The sequence below is a fragment of the Bombina bombina genome, chromosome 2 (assembly GCF_027579735.1).
Source record: "Bombina bombina isolate aBomBom1 chromosome 2, aBomBom1.pri, whole genome shotgun sequence".
NCBI lineage: Eukaryota > Metazoa > Chordata > Amphibia > Anura > Bombinatoridae > Bombina > Bombina bombina.
The window spans coordinates 958,579,340-958,595,111 of NC_069500.1; the positions used below are offsets into that span (position 1 = coordinate 958,579,340).

Here is a 15,772-nt window from a genome sequence, read left to right on the forward strand (position 1 = left end):
ATGCAACTTCTCCTACATTTGAAACTATTCAGCTTATATCACAAGTCATTACAAATACATTAATATAAAACAATTTTACAGTACACTGTCCCTTTAAGGACTAACCATTCATTACGTAAATTACATATGTATATTCTAACCATAATTTAGGCTGCTTGTATGATTTACCACACAAATTTCACCTCTGTATTTGTAGCATGCCCTGCAGATTAATTTACTTGCAACAAAAACGGACGCACTTTTAAATAAACTTTCAATTACAGCTTATAACTATATGTCATTGGGTGCACCAACTCTGTGCACAGACCTTACAAATACAACATATGTCAACCTATTAATCATTCCAAAAACAGTTTCATTTTTACCAGAGCGTGACAAAAAAAAAATCACACACCATCGCACTTTCAAAGCCACTCTCAAAGCCGTTACTTGCCACACAATTATCATTTAAAACTAAAACTGCACATGAATACCACATACTGTACTTAAAACATGCTGGTGACTTTAAAATACAGGTATATAAAATAACATTACAACATATTTTCTTGTACAGCTATACAGACAAGCTCATTTCATCTCGCATACCAGAGATTCACTCCCCCTCTCTTTGTGTTTTTTTTTTGTTTTTTTTTCAGGAAAACATATATTTATTAATTTTCCTCCAATTTTAAAATGTATTTGTATATATCTGAGTCTGAAAAGATTGGCCATTTCCTCACAAATTCAGATAAATACATTTCAAATAATTAAATCTGTTACACTTAAATCTCCCTTTCATTACTGCACACACATACAACGGAACAGTTTTTTTAAATTTCTCTTCACTGACTCTATACAGCTGCTCACTGACAGATCTTTTTATAATCCCCCCTCCCTCTCTAGAGTGGGTGCTTTTCTGCCTGAAATAAACTTCTTCTTTAACAACACAAAAAGAGCAGCAGTAATAAAATGCACAGTCACTTAATATATATTTTAAGCACAAAACAGCACAGTAAGTATATAGCAAAAAAAAGCAAACTTTAAAAGCAATAAGAAAATGCAAAGGCAATACAGCAATTTGAAGTGTGCAAGCAGAAAAACAAATGCAATACAGCAAGTTCAGTTTATAGCAAGCATTAAAAGGGACAGATTGTGCATAGATAAAGATAGCAAAACAATTTCCAGGCTGATACCAGAGTTTATGGATAAGATGCAATAAATTTTACGAATTGTACCCCTTTATTTTACAACATATATACCGCATACAACACTATATACCACATTAAATCCTTATATTCCAACAGAGACTCGAACTCCGTTTTAACCTTAAAAATACTATATTTTAACCAATAAAAACATATGTTTCTAGAGGACTCTAACCTCATCATATGTCACTGGAGGCCTCTAACCTCATCATATGTCACTGGAGGCCTCTAACCTCCGAAACCAATAAATATGTATCATTCAAAGGACTCTAACCTCAGATACCATATCTAATAAATAAAAACAATTAACATGTATCATTCAGAGGACTCTAACCTCAGATACCATGTAATCATGTATCTCTTGGAGGCCTCTAACCTCAGATACTACTTTATAACCAAAAACAATTTTTACCAAAAAATTTCCATAAAAAAAAACACCTTAAAAACACCTTAAATATACATATATACACAACATACACAGATATGCATAACATACATACACATTCCCCACTATATTTTGTTTTTATAGATAACCTGAGTGTCTGGTCCTATAGGGTTCTAGTTTGACAATGGGTAAGCAAAAAACAGTGCAAAACAAGTGTTTTACTCACCCCTTGACAAGCTCCCACTTCTGACACCATTTGTTAGGAGACTCCTCTAGGACCAGGACCCTCTTGTTCTCCTCTGCTTCAGGACTCTGGTATCTACCCTGCAAAGTGTTTTCAAGTACTTGGAGAGCCATTCAGAGAACACACAAGAATATGTTTGTTGAACAGCTCTAATTTTATTACCCCTAACAACTGTGTTGACTGGTCCTTTAAGTAAGGCAAAAAGACATGGTGTATTGCAATAAACTGCCTGGTGGGTGAAGAAATAACTCCCCCAATAAATTTAAAAGGACAGTCTACACCTTCGTCATCTTAAAGTCTTAATGTAGATTAAGCTGCAAATAGCCTCCTGCACCCTTTCTATATCATGCAGTAGTAACAGTAAAAAAGTTAATTTAAAATGACTATTGTTTCTGGTCACTTTAAAATGGCTGCAAAGCTCTGCCCACTGATGACATCACGATCTGGGCTGCATCAAAGGCTTCACTAGTTACAAAAGACTCACTAATTGCATTCAACAGAGTGTCAATGCTGTTTAGCAGAGTGCATAGATCCAGCCCAGAATGTGATGTCATCAGTGGGCAGAGCTTGGCAGCCATTTCCAAGTGAACAGAATAGTCAATTAAAAATAATGTTTTTTACTGTTACTGCTGCGTGATACAAAAAGGGTGCAGGATGATATTTGCAACTTAATCTAAAGTAAGACTTTAATATAAATAAGATGTAGACTGTCCCTTTAAAGGTAAAGGAAAGCCATTGTTTTTCTCCGTTGAATCTCAACATTTTAATTAATAATGTATTGCAGTATTTTATTTATTTTATATTGGTGTCTGTTAATAAGTGGATACAAGAAGGGAAAGCATAATCTAACAATATTTCTCTTAAGCCAAGGTGCACTTAGACATAGTACACCTTGACAAATATTTTTAGGTTTTCGGTGTGAAACCTGATATGACATTTGACAAAGGCGCCATTGTGTGCCGAAACGTTATGTCCATTTTAATATTTGCTTAATAAATTTTGTTTTTTATTTATACAAGACCAATGAGTGCCTTTTTTTGGATGGGGCTATATACTGTATATACAGTATATCTTTAATATATTTAAATAGTGGATTTTTCATATGCATCATAGATTTTTTAATGTCCCTTTAAGAAAAGCCAAAATCAACAAACATAATAATAATAGTAAAAAAAAGTTAATAACTAAAAGGCATGTTGAGTTTTTCTTAACAAAAACAAGTCAAAAACACTAGTTGCATGCCTGGATCTTAATAAAGCTATTGACATACAAAGTCACAATTTTTGTCAGCAGCATCTGGTATAGAGTTTTCTTTTTAGATGTTACATTTTGTTATATTTACTGTCATCTATGCTGTTCTCTGCTGTAGATATTGTAACACCACTGTGCTACAGAACACTGACCCCGCAACATGGTTCATAGTGATTGCATGATCATTGTAGGAGCTCATTTATATTCCTGATTTACAATATGATATCCTCTGTTAAATGTCCCTTAATGACGCAAACACACTTGATATAAATATTGGCTATTTAAGTTGAAGATATTCATTTTGGATATTTTTATTTATTTATAAATGTGTTAAATTATAAACTAAAATATTTTTTCCTCTCATTAGGACGGATGGCTTTTGCTTCACCATTATTGAAGAAGATGAATCTGGGCTTCCTGTGGTCACTTCTGGGTGCTTAGGACTAGAAGGATCCGACTTCCAGTGCCGGGTAAGCAAGAACTATAAACAAAGGCCGTTTGTTTAATTGGACAATGTAGCTTCTAATAACTATTCTTATGTGCCGAGTTTGTCCACCTGTTTGCAGTAATATGGTAAACCGATATTTAGAATCAAACATGGTAGCCGTCGTTAGTTTTCATTTATTAGTAAGCAGATACCAAGGCTTTCTGTATTTCCAGATAAAAGAACATTTCCAAAGCATCCTTATATGTAATATTAGTGTTCAAACAACAAAGATGAATTCTGTTGCACAGCTGCACATACTAATGTGCTGGACTGGATTAAACACAATGAGGAAGTCTTGGAACTTTCATTAAAACTCTGCTGCTGGAAGGACAAGAAACGCCGTTTTCCCTATTAGCATAAAAGAACTTAATCATGGCTAGAGATAATAAGGACAGCTGTGTTCCTGACATCCTTTGGAATGTTGTTGTTTAAGGCTTCCAATTCATATTTGATAATATGGATGATATGCGTGTTTGACCTTGCTGCACTGTATTTCAGGGCACTTATTAATTCAGTGGATGATAAATATGCTAAAATTATTCTCTGTGTCATTTCCCACACCCCATGTTGGATCATCTCTTTCTTTTCCCAGATGGCTTCTGTTAGAGGCTGTTTGACCATGTGTGGTCATGGGACAAATATTAAATCTTGTAAGATAACATTTTCACCAGACATTCTAAATATGAGGGCATGAGTGATTTGTGACATGATGTAAATTCAGACTGAAAAAACTAAATTAAAACATCATGATAAATAAAATACATTGTTGTCACATATCTGGCTTAATGTAAATTATATTAAAATTATACCATTATAATTGGGATTTATTGTCATACATTTACAAACTCAACAACATTGGAAAAAAATGAATTTGCACAAAATGGTTAACATAATTATTAGTATCACATATACGTTTTTTTAAATTTATTTTATTATTTTTCTATTGCAATGTTTATTATGCTGAATATGTTTTAACACCCAAAATAAAAATGTTCCCTCATTGATATGAAAAGGCAATAATTAAATATATTAGAAATAGTTTTAAATATAAATAAATAAAAATAAGTTAAATCTGTTTAAATTCATATAGAATTAGATAGGTATTAATTTTTGTGTGTAGCTCATCCATAGGGGCAGATTGCTGATTGGCTGAAAATAACTCCCTCAGATTTATCAGTAGACAGACACATGTTCACAAGCATCAACAATGAGTTTTATTCAGGATAAAAATGTAAAACAATTTTAGGAACACTTTTTGGAAAATTGACTGACAGATATATTCCTTCACCTTCCAAGCTTTTTATTTTACATCTTCTATTTAATTATTTTTTTTTTTTTTAAATATATTAATGGGACAGTAAAGTAAAAATTAAACATTTATGATTCAGATAGAGCATAAAATTACTGCTTTACTTCTATTTTCAAATGTAACAACTAGATAAACTAATTGTAAAAAGAAATACAATAAGGATAGAAGGATTAGATCCACAAAGTGAAATATCTCTTAACTCAGCAGAAATTAATTTGGATAAGTAATTTTTTTTTATTCCGTAGTAGTTTCATTTCATTCACACATTGTAATCTTTATTAAGAAAATTTCTCAGTCATAACTAGGAATAATCAGTCATACAATAAGTAATACTAAGTAAATTAAAAACACTTGAACCAGGTTAATTTTAAATATAAATGTGTCGCAATAATCTTCTGGAATAATACCTATCAGCCAGCAGTTACCAATAAACTTAAATAAGCTAAGCCCTTACAAACCGAGGGCTAAATTACGTTTATCATTATATTAGTAATATAACTGTCAGGCTGAAATGAAGGTAAGAATATATCAACAAACTATTATTTTAACCATAGTAAGAAGTTTAAAAATGGACAACTAGGAGAGACAAAGCTACTCCTGTCGGACCCCTGACGCGCGTTTCACAAAGAGCGATTCTTCAAATTAAGAGATAATTAAGAGTTAAGAGATATTTCACTTTGTGGATCTAATCCTTCTATCCTTATTGTATTTCTTTTTACAATTAGTTTAGCTAGTTGTTATGTTCTGTTTGATTAGTCTCCACGACAGGTAATAATTCTAATGGCACTTTAAATTTTCATACTTACTACATAAGCATAGCTATACTAAGATATTACCTGCTATTACATAACTCTGCTTCCCCCAATCCCTGTATGTTCTATTTTCAAATTTGCTTTCTTCTCTTGGTATCCTTTGTTAAAGAGTAAAGCTAGGTAGGCTGTTAGAAACTTAGAAGCATGCATGTAGTGATTAAAGGGACACAAAACCCAATTTTTCTCTTTCATAATTCAGATAGAGCATGCAATTTCAAGCAACTTTCTAATTTACTCCTATTATCAATTTTTCTTCGTTCTCTTGCTATGTTTATTTAAAAAGCAGGAATGTGATCATAGGAGCCGGCCCATTTTTGGTTGAGAACATGGGTTATGCTTGGTGGGTAAATGTAATCCCCCAATAAGCAAGCACTATCTTTAAAAGCAGGAAAGATTTACATTCCTGCTTTTAAAACAAAGATAGCAAGAGAGCTAAGAAAAATTGATAATAGGAGTAAATTAGAAAGTTGCTTAAAATTTCCTGCTCTATCTGAATCATGAAAGAAAACATGTGGGTTCAGTGTCCCTTTAAGCTCTGATATAACTCTATATAAACAAAAAAGACTATAATGTTCCATTAACATATACTTAATATAATACAGAATTGAAGACTACATTTTTCAGTTTGTGATAAATCAAGGTTGTTTATTTCAGGATACACCTATACCACATCAAAGAAGGTCAATTGAATGCTGTACAGTTCAAGACTATTGTAACAGAGACCTTCATCCCACTTTGCCCCCTCTTAAAAACAAAGGTGAGTGTGACAAAACCTATTTTAGCTGAATCCCTTTGCTCCCTCATGCAACCAAGAGTTTAATTGCTGGTCAGATTAGATTTTGAACATGAGTAATGCAATATATATGCATGAAAACATTAATTGCTATTGTATAATTTTTATATATTTACTAGTCCTAAAGCCAGTGTACATGGGCCATTATTTGCAGTACAGCGGTTCCACCCCTTGCTCTCTATCCCCCCTCTCTTTCACTCTCTGCCCCCTCTCTTTTGCTCTCTCTTTCCCCCCTCTCTTCTGCTCTCTCTCTCCCCCTCTCTTTTGCTCTCGCTCTGACTCTTTTGCTCTCTTTCTCCCCCCCCCTTTCGCTCTCTCTCCCCCTTTCTTTTTCTCTCCCCCCATTTCTTTTGCTCTCTCTCCCCTCTCTTTTGCTCTATATCCCCCTGTCTTTTGCTCTCTCTCCCCCCTGTCTTTTGCTCTCTACCCCCTTTTTTTTGCTCTCTCTATCCCCCCTCACTTTTGCTCTCTATCCCCTCATTTTTGCTCTCTATCCCCTCATTTTTGCTGTTTCTCTCCCCTCACTTTTGCTCTCTCTCTCCCCTCACTTTTGCTCTCTCTCTCCCCTTACTTTTGCTCTCTATCTCCCCTCACTTTTGCTCTCTCCCCTCACTTTTGCTCTCTATCTCCCCTCACTTTTGCTCTCTTTCCCCCCTCTCTTTTGCTCTCTCTCCCCCTCTCTTTTGCTCTCTCTCTCCCCCTCTCTTTTGCTCTCTCTCCCCCTCTTTTGCTTTCTTTCTCCCCCTCTTTTGCTCTCTCTCCCCCTCTCTTTTGCACTCTCTCTCTCCCCCCTCTCTTTTGCTCTCTCACTCTCCCCTCTCTTTTGTTCTCTCCCTCTCTCCCCTTCTCTTTCCTCCCCTCTCTTTTGCACTTTCCCCCCTCTCTTTTGCTCCCTCTCTCCCCTCACTTTGCTCTCTCTCTCCCCTCACTTTTGCTCTCTCTCTCTCTTCTCACTTTTGCTCTCTCTCCCCCCTCACTTTTGCTCTCTCTCTCCCTCTTTTGCTCTCTCTCCCCTTTCTTTTGCTCTCTTTCCCTCCTCTCTTTTGCTCTCTCCCCCTCTCTTTTGCTCTCTCTCCCCCTCTCTTTTGCTCTCTCTTTCCCTCTCTTTTGCTTTCTCTCTCCCCCTCTCTTGCTCTCTCTCTCCCCCCTCTTCCTCCCTCTCTTTTGCACTCTCTCTCCTCCATCTCTTTTGTGCTCTACCCCTCTCTTTTGCGCTCTCCCCCTCTCTTTTGCTCTCTCCCTCTCCCCTCTCTTTTGCTCTCTCCTCTCTTTTGCTCTCTCTCTCTCCCCCTCTCTTCCCCCCTCTCTTTTGCTCTCTCTCTCTCCCCCTCTCTCTTCCCCCCTCTCTTTTGCTCTCTCTTTCACCTCTTTTGCTCTCCCCCCCTCTCTTTTGCTCTCTCTTCCCTTTCTTTTGTCTTTTGCTCTCTCTATCCCCCCTCTTTTGCTCTCTCTCCCCTTTCTCCCTTCTCTCGTTGGCTGTCTCTCTCCCTCTCTTTTGCTCTCTCTATCCCCTTCTTTTGCTCTTTCTCTCCCCCTCTTTTGCTCTCTTTCCCCTCTCTTTTGCTGCCTCTCTCCCCTTCTCGTTTGCTCTCTCTCTCCCCCTCTCGTTTGCTCTCTCTCTCCCCCTCTCTTTTGCTCTCTCCCCCCCCTCTCTTTTGCTCTCTCTCTCTCCCCTCTCTTTTGCTCTCTCTCTGTTCCCCCTCTCTTTTGCTTTCTCTCTCCCCCTCTCCCCCCCCTCTTTTGCGTTCTCTTCCCTTTCTTTTGTCTTTTGCTCTCTCTCCCCTTTCTCCCCCCTCTCTTTTGCTGTCTCTCTCCCTCTCTTTTGCTCTCTCTATCTCCCCTCTTTTGCACTCTCTCTCTCCTTTCTTTTGCTCTCCCTCCCCCTTCTCTTTTGCTGTTTCTCTCCCTCTCTTTTGCTCTCTCTATCCTCCATCTTTTGCTCTCTCTCTATCCCCCCCCTCTTTTGCGCTCTCTTTCCCATCCGCACGGCCCTGCACACGTTACACCCGGCCCCGCCTGTGTCACGCCCGGTCCACATCACGCCCCGGCCCCTGCCCCCAGATGCCAGGTCAGTTTGTTGAAGGTCAGATGTGTTTATCCTTGCGCAGTCTCTACTGCGCATGACAGTTTCGGACAAACACACGTGGCCTTTTATATTATAGGATTGTGTATTTGAAAATTAATTTAACCTTTTGGTACTGTTTTTGTAGATGCCAGTGATTTTTTGATCATCAGACCCAGTATATTAAGGAGATACAAGCCCAGTGCAATATGGTACTGCACAACATGAGAGTTGTGTTGCATTTACACTTTGTATTTTATTATACTTACACTTCATATTAAGTTTTATTACATTTAAACTTTACATTTTCTATTTTGTACTTTATTTTTTATACAGCAGTGTATTAAGGATTTGGATTTTACAAATTCTGATTATGCTTTCACAGTTACTGTGTAACTTAAAACATTTTGGATCGTACTTTGTATATTTAGGTGTATCTTTTACAAATTACATTGCACTTTGCATTTTTCCTTTTTTAAATAAAACTGAAAAAGTGTCAGATTCAGTTTCTCAGAAAGTTGTGTTACTTTCTATGGGCCAGATAATCAAATTTTCTCTATTTTTTTTAGAAATTTTAGTGCAGACTTCACAGGGGATGAACTCAGAGAGATGAGAGATGCCTTCCATAGAAAGTAATGAAACTCTCTGGGATACAAAATTTCACATGGGAAAGAGAAGGTTACTCGAGAACACCAGGGTTGTTATAAAGGCTCAATTTGCATCAATTACACATTAAACAAATGTTTTCACTACAATTTAACTCACCTTTGTATAAATTACTTTTATTTTAGTTAATATAAGTGTATTGTGATTTTTTAGCAAACTTCATCTGCATACAGCTGGTGAGATAAATCAGTGAGACCAGCTTGTTTAAAATGCTTACATCATTTCACAAGAACTGTGAGAGAGCTTCAGACATACCCTGGGAACTGCACTATCCCTCCCACTTTCTGAAACAGTTAGTTTTAGTTTACAATGGAGCAAAAAGTGCATTGTAACTTATAAAAAATTATACAAAGAAAGATCCTAATTTGTTAAAGCAACATAAACTTTCTAAACATAATTAACATTTGTAAAATCACTGCTGGATCTAAATCTAAATGTATTAAAATATAAAAGAGAAAGTGCAAACCTTAAATGCAATAATACTGAATGGACCCAATCTGAAGTGTAAAGTGATATAAAATACAATGTACAGTATGTATAACATAAATCTTATATCATAAAGTGCTATATTCCACTGGGCTTGTCTCTCCTTCACATACAGAAATAAGAGAGATCTTGTAGTGCTGAAGAGTTCTGCACTTTTTCATTTGAACATTCAGTGCATTCAGCCTCATTGAAGTCTGCATTACAATTTCTCTCCAAGCCTGAGAATCCTTTGATCATCAGAGAGACCTCTCCACCATATGGGAAAGGATTTGTGGAATAGCAGAGAAATCTGGGCAGAATCATCATGGGAGATAAATCCTTCCCCTCTAATACACATTGACAACTAATTAGTTTATTATAAAACCATACTTTTACTGTTAATTTCATATAACCCCAGCTGAAATAATAACGTGTAAAAGCTTCAAAATATTATTTATATAGTTAGTTATTTTAATATACTTTATAACCTTTAAAACTCTAAATCTATGCTTGTTTCTAAGCCCACGCAGTCCAATTTTAACTAAGTCTATTTTATTAGCTTTTCACAGCAAGACTAGGGTTGCCATCCGTCCCTTAAAATACAGAACACTTATGAGTTGCATATGCTGCAGGGTGTGCAGGGAGGAATATGAATAGTGCTGTCCAGAAACACAATACATGTTCCTCCCTGCACACCCTGCAGTATGTGTAACTCATAAGTGTCCAGGAAAACATTGCTGAGGTAGCAACCCTAAGCAAGACAGTGCTAGTTAATGTATGTCATATAGACAACACTGTGCTCACTCCTGTGGAGTTACGAATGAGTCAGCACTGATTGGCTAAAATGTCTATAAATAGCACAGGGACAAGGGGGCAGTTTGCAGAGGCTTAGATACAAGGTAATCAAAGAGGTAAAAAGTATATTAATATAACTGTGTTGGTTATGCAAAACTGGGGAATGGGTAATAAAGGGATTATCTATCTTTTTAAACAATAAACATTCTGGAGTAGACTGTCCATTTAATATGATTACTCTTACTTGAAGATGTTTCATAACATGTAAAGCAGTAACACACAACTTATTTCTATTCAGATGTTAAAGGAACACAAAAAACATTTTTTTCTTTCATGAATCAGATAGTGTATGCAGTTTTAAACAACTTTCGAAATGTCTTTATTTCAAATTTTCTTCATTCTCTTGGTATCTTTTGTTGAAAAGTAGAGACGTAAGCATAGGAGCGTACACATGGCAGCAGTCTTACAACATTGTTATCTGTTTGTAAGGGCACTAGATGACAGCACTGTTTCCTGCTATCTAGTGATCCAGGAACCTATCTAGGTATCTGAACAAAAAATACCATAGGAGCAAAGCAAATCTGATAATAGAAATAAATTGGAACCTTTTTTTTAAAATTGTGTGCTCTGTCACTCACAATAAAATTGTTTTTGATATATGTTTAATTTTAGCAACACATTGTAAATTAAAGTGTTATAATTTAATGTACAGAGGATTCATACTACCTATATTTGCCTGTCCCTCTCCTCCTGCAAAATAATATATATAATTTGTTATGATGACTGTATTTTTATAAAAAAAATTCAAAATCACTTAAATAAGTAAAATAGGATTTTTTTCCCCATGATTCTACAGCATCACACTCAAGTGCATTAATATACTGTATGTTGAAATGCAGGAACTGGATGCTAAAATTGAAAAGGAATTTTCTCACAATTTGCTTCTTTTATTTGTTAAAACATCTGAAAAAGGTTTTCTCTTGTTAACAGCCTAGAAGTAAGGTCACAGCTCAAGGGATATTAGGGTTACTTATGACTCCCAGCTGTAGGTCAGAGGTAATTAACCCTTAATTTAAGGTTAAAATTAGAATCAAATGCCTTGAGATTTCTGAAAACATCTATGTAAAACATAACACAGAAATCCATTAAGGAATCAAATCATTCACAATTCTTTTAACGCAAAGTTAAAATTAAAGGGAAACTCTAGCCAAATTATTCTGGCATTAAATACTAGACCAAAATTGTACAGAGTGCACACATGGGTTATGTATTCCAATGAGAAGCTTAGCAATGAGACTGGAACAGAGTACATGATTCTGAAGGCTGTGACACACTTTTTTAAAAATATACTTAAAAGCTCCCAGTTTAGCACTGTTGATGAGGTTAGGCTTGGACACCCAGTGAAAGGGCTGAGAAAGCAGTAAGAGTAAACACACTACAGACTCCTGCTTGCTCCTGTTTATGTAAATGTGTGTATACATCTGATACTTTGGGGCTTGGTTAGGGGTATGAAAATCAGCACAATATTATTAACAAAAATAAGCAAAACTATAAATTGTTACAAAAACACTCCCAGATGGGCTATATAAATGCATCATCTACAAACATTTATGCAAAGAAAAATCTAGTGTACAATAAACTTTGTAGACAAACTGTTCTGTTATAGTATCTGGTGGAATGTCCAAAAATATGCTTAAAAAAAAGGGAGAGAGAAAACACTGCATCAACCTTCTCTCTCTCTCTTACTTTCTCTCTATTTATCTCTCTTTCACTTTATCTATCTTTCTCTCACTCTCTCTTTATCTCTCTCTCTCTCTTTTAACTCCCTCTCTTTCTTGCTTTCTTTATTTTACTATCTCTCTCTCTTTTCGAAGCCACTGTAAGCTAATAAAATAAATAATATAAGGAAGTGTATAATGCACCAGTTTTAAACCTTTTAAAAAAATATAAGAAAAGGAACAACTTCTCACCACAGTATTAAGCTATCCGCTACACGTATAGCCATATAGAAACAGGCCAATTAGACATGTGCAAGGCTGGTAATTAAAGCCAATATCATTTTTTTATTTTATAAAGCAAAGACTAAGCTAAGGCTCTTATTATCATAAACATCCTCATGCAAAGCAATCCAGTAAATTGTTGGCACATAGCATGACTTTCAAAGTAATGTCTGCATAGCCAATAAAAACATATTCTAAATATATATGAAGCTCAAAGATAGTGTGATACACCTGGGGGTCGATCCGATATAAAGCGTCGCCCGCAAAAGCCGGCGACGCCAATATTTGCGCGGATTTGGTATCACATATACGGCGTAACCTAGAAGTTACGCGCGTATATTTCTGCCGTCGCCCGCAGTTTTTTGGGCCATAAGCAGGTATACCAAACCCGCGCAGTTTGGTATCCAATATGCAGCGTAAGGACTTACGTGGCGAAAATGGAGAAAACTTACTCCATTTTCACCTCGCCACAAAAAGCAGCCGTAAGAAGCCTTACGCTGACTATTGGAGCCCCGTAACTCCCTAAACTAACTAGAAAATAAACCTAACACCTAACGCATGCGCAATGTCTATCTCCCTGTCAACCGCGATCTGCTAAAATAAACCTAACACCTAACGAATGCGCAATGTCTATCTCCCTGTCAACCGCGATCTGCTAAAATAAACCTAACACCTAACGCATGCGCAATGTCTATCTACCTGTCAACCGCGATCCCCCCCCCCCCGAAATCCCTAATAAAGTTATTACCCCCTAAACCGCCGCTCCCGGACCCCGCCGCCATCTACATAAACTAACCCCCTACTGTGAGCCTCTAAAACCGCCGCCATCTACCTTATCTATCCCCTAATCTGACCCCTTACACCGCCGCCACCTATATAAAAATGATTAACCCCTAATGTAAGCCCCTTACACCGCCGCCATCTCTATTAAAATGATTAACCCCTAATTTAATCTACCTACCCCGCCGCCAGCTATATTATCTATATTAACCCTAAGTATATTATAGTTAATATAGGTATTACATTATATATATTAACTATATTAACCCTAATTATATTAGGGTTAATATAGTTAATATAGTTACTATAGTATTTATATTAACTATATTAACTCTATCTAACCCTAACTAAATTTATATTAAATTAATCTAATTCATTTATAAACTAAAATATTCCTATTTAAATCTAAATACTTACCTATAAAATAAACCATAAGATAGCTACAATATAATTAATAATTACATTGTAGCTATGTTAGGGTTAATATTTATTTTACAGGTAAATTGTTAATTATTTTAACTAGGTATAATAGATATTAAATAGTTATTAACTATTTAATATCTACCTAGTTAAAATAATTACCCAATTACCTGTAAAATAAATCCTAACCTAAGTTACAAATACACCTACACTATCAATAAATTTAATAAACTACTAACATCTATCTAAAAATACAATTAAATTAACTAAACTAAATTACAAAAAAAAACAAACACTAAATTACAAAAAATAAAAAAAAGATTACAAGATATTTAAGCTAATTACACCTATTCTAAGCCCCCTAATAAAATAATAAACCCCCAAAATAAAAAAAATTCCCTGCCCTATTCTAAATTCAACAAATTTCAAAGCTCTTTACCTTACCAGCCCTTAAAAGGGCCTTTTGTGGGGCATGCCCCAAAGAATTCAGCTCTTTTGCATACAAGAAATACAATACCCCCCCCCCCCATTACAACCCACCACCCACATACCCCTATTCTAAACCCACCCAAACCCCCCTTAAAAAAGCCTAACACTACCCCCCTGAAGATCTCCCTACCTTGTCTTCACCACACCGGGCCGAACTCCTGATCCGATCCGGGCGATGTCTTCCTCCAAGCGGCAAAGAAGAATTCTTCCTCCGGCGATGTCTTCCTCCAAGCGGCAAAGAAGAATTCTTCCTCCGGCGACGTCTTCCTCCAAGCGGCAGCAAAGTCTTCATTCTTCCGGCGGCATCTTCAATCTTCTTTCTTCGCTCCGCCGCCGCGGAGCATCCATCCCGGCCGACTGCTGAACTTGGAATGATGTACCTTTAAATGACGTCATCCAAGATGGCGTCCGCCGAATTCCGATTGGCTGATAGGATTCTATCAGCCAATCGGAATTAAGTTAAAAAAATCTGATTGGCTGATTGAATCAGCCAATCAGATTCAAGTTCAATCCGATTGGCTGATCCAATCAGCCAATCAGATTGAGCTCGCATTCTATTGGCTGATCGGAACAGCCAATAGAATGCGAGCTCAATCTGATTGGCTGATTGGATCAGCCAATCGGATTGAACTTGAATCTGATTGGCTGATTCAATCAGCCAATCAGATTTTTTTAACTTAATTCCGATTGGCTGATAGAATCCTATCAGCCAATCGGAATTCGGCGGACGCCATCTTGGATGACGTCATTTAAAGGTACATCATTCCAAGTTCAGCAGTCGGCCGGGATGGATGCTCCGCGGCGGCGGAGCGAAGAAAGAAGATTGAAGATGCCGCCGGAAGAATGAAGACTTTGCTGCCGCTTGGAGGAAGACGTCGCCGGAGGAAGAATTCTTCTTTGCCGCTTGGAGGAAGACATCGCCGGAGGAAGAATTCTTCTTTGCCGCTTGGAGGAAGACATCGCCCGGATCGGATCCGGAGTTCGGCCCGGGGTGGTGAAGACAAGGTAGGGAGATCTTCAGGGGGGTAGTGTTAGGCTTTTTTAAGGGGGGTTTGGGTGGGTTTAGAATAGGGGTATGTGGGTGGTGGGTTGTAATGGGGGGGGGTATTGTATTTCTTGTATGCAAAAGAGCTGAATTCTTTGGGGCATGCCCCACAAAAGGCCCTTTTAAGGGCTGGTAAGGTAAAGAGCTTTGAAATTTGTTGAATTTAGAATAGGGCAGGGAATTTTTTTTATTTTGGGGGTTTATTATTTTATTAGGGGGCTTAGAATAGGTGTAATTAGCTTAAATATCTTGTAATCTTTTTTTTATTTTTTGTAATTTAGTGTTTGTTTTTTTTTGTAATTTAGTTTAGTTAATTTAATTGTATTTTTAGATAGATGTTAGTAGTTTATTAAATTTATTGATAGTGTAGGTGTATTTGTAACTTAGGTTAGGATTTATTTTACAGGTAATTGGGTAATTATTTTAACTAGGTAGATATTAAATAGTTAATAACTATTTAATATCTATTATACCTAGTTAAAATAATTAACAATTTACCTGTAAAATAAATATTAACCCTAACATAGCTACAATGTAATTATTAATTATATTGTAGCTATCTTATGGTTTATTTTATAGGTAAGT

At 36.4% G+C, this 15,772-nt stretch overlaps 1 protein-coding gene across 3 annotated transcripts in view; it reads left to right on the forward strand.

Moving 5' to 3' along the window:
- Nucleotides 1–15,772, forward strand: part of BMPR1B (bone morphogenetic protein receptor type 1B) — a 729,768-nt gene that overhangs the window by 650,943 nt on the left and 63,053 nt on the right. For all 3 annotated transcript variants that reach the window (XM_053703451.1, XM_053703448.1, XM_053703450.1), the window contains 2 exons: nt 3,432–3,534; nt 6,327–6,429. In XM_053703451.1, the coding sequence (XP_053559426.1) occupies nt 3,432–3,534; nt 6,327–6,429 (206 nt within the window). The remainder of the gene's footprint in view (nt 1–3,431; nt 3,535–6,326; nt 6,430–15,772) is intronic.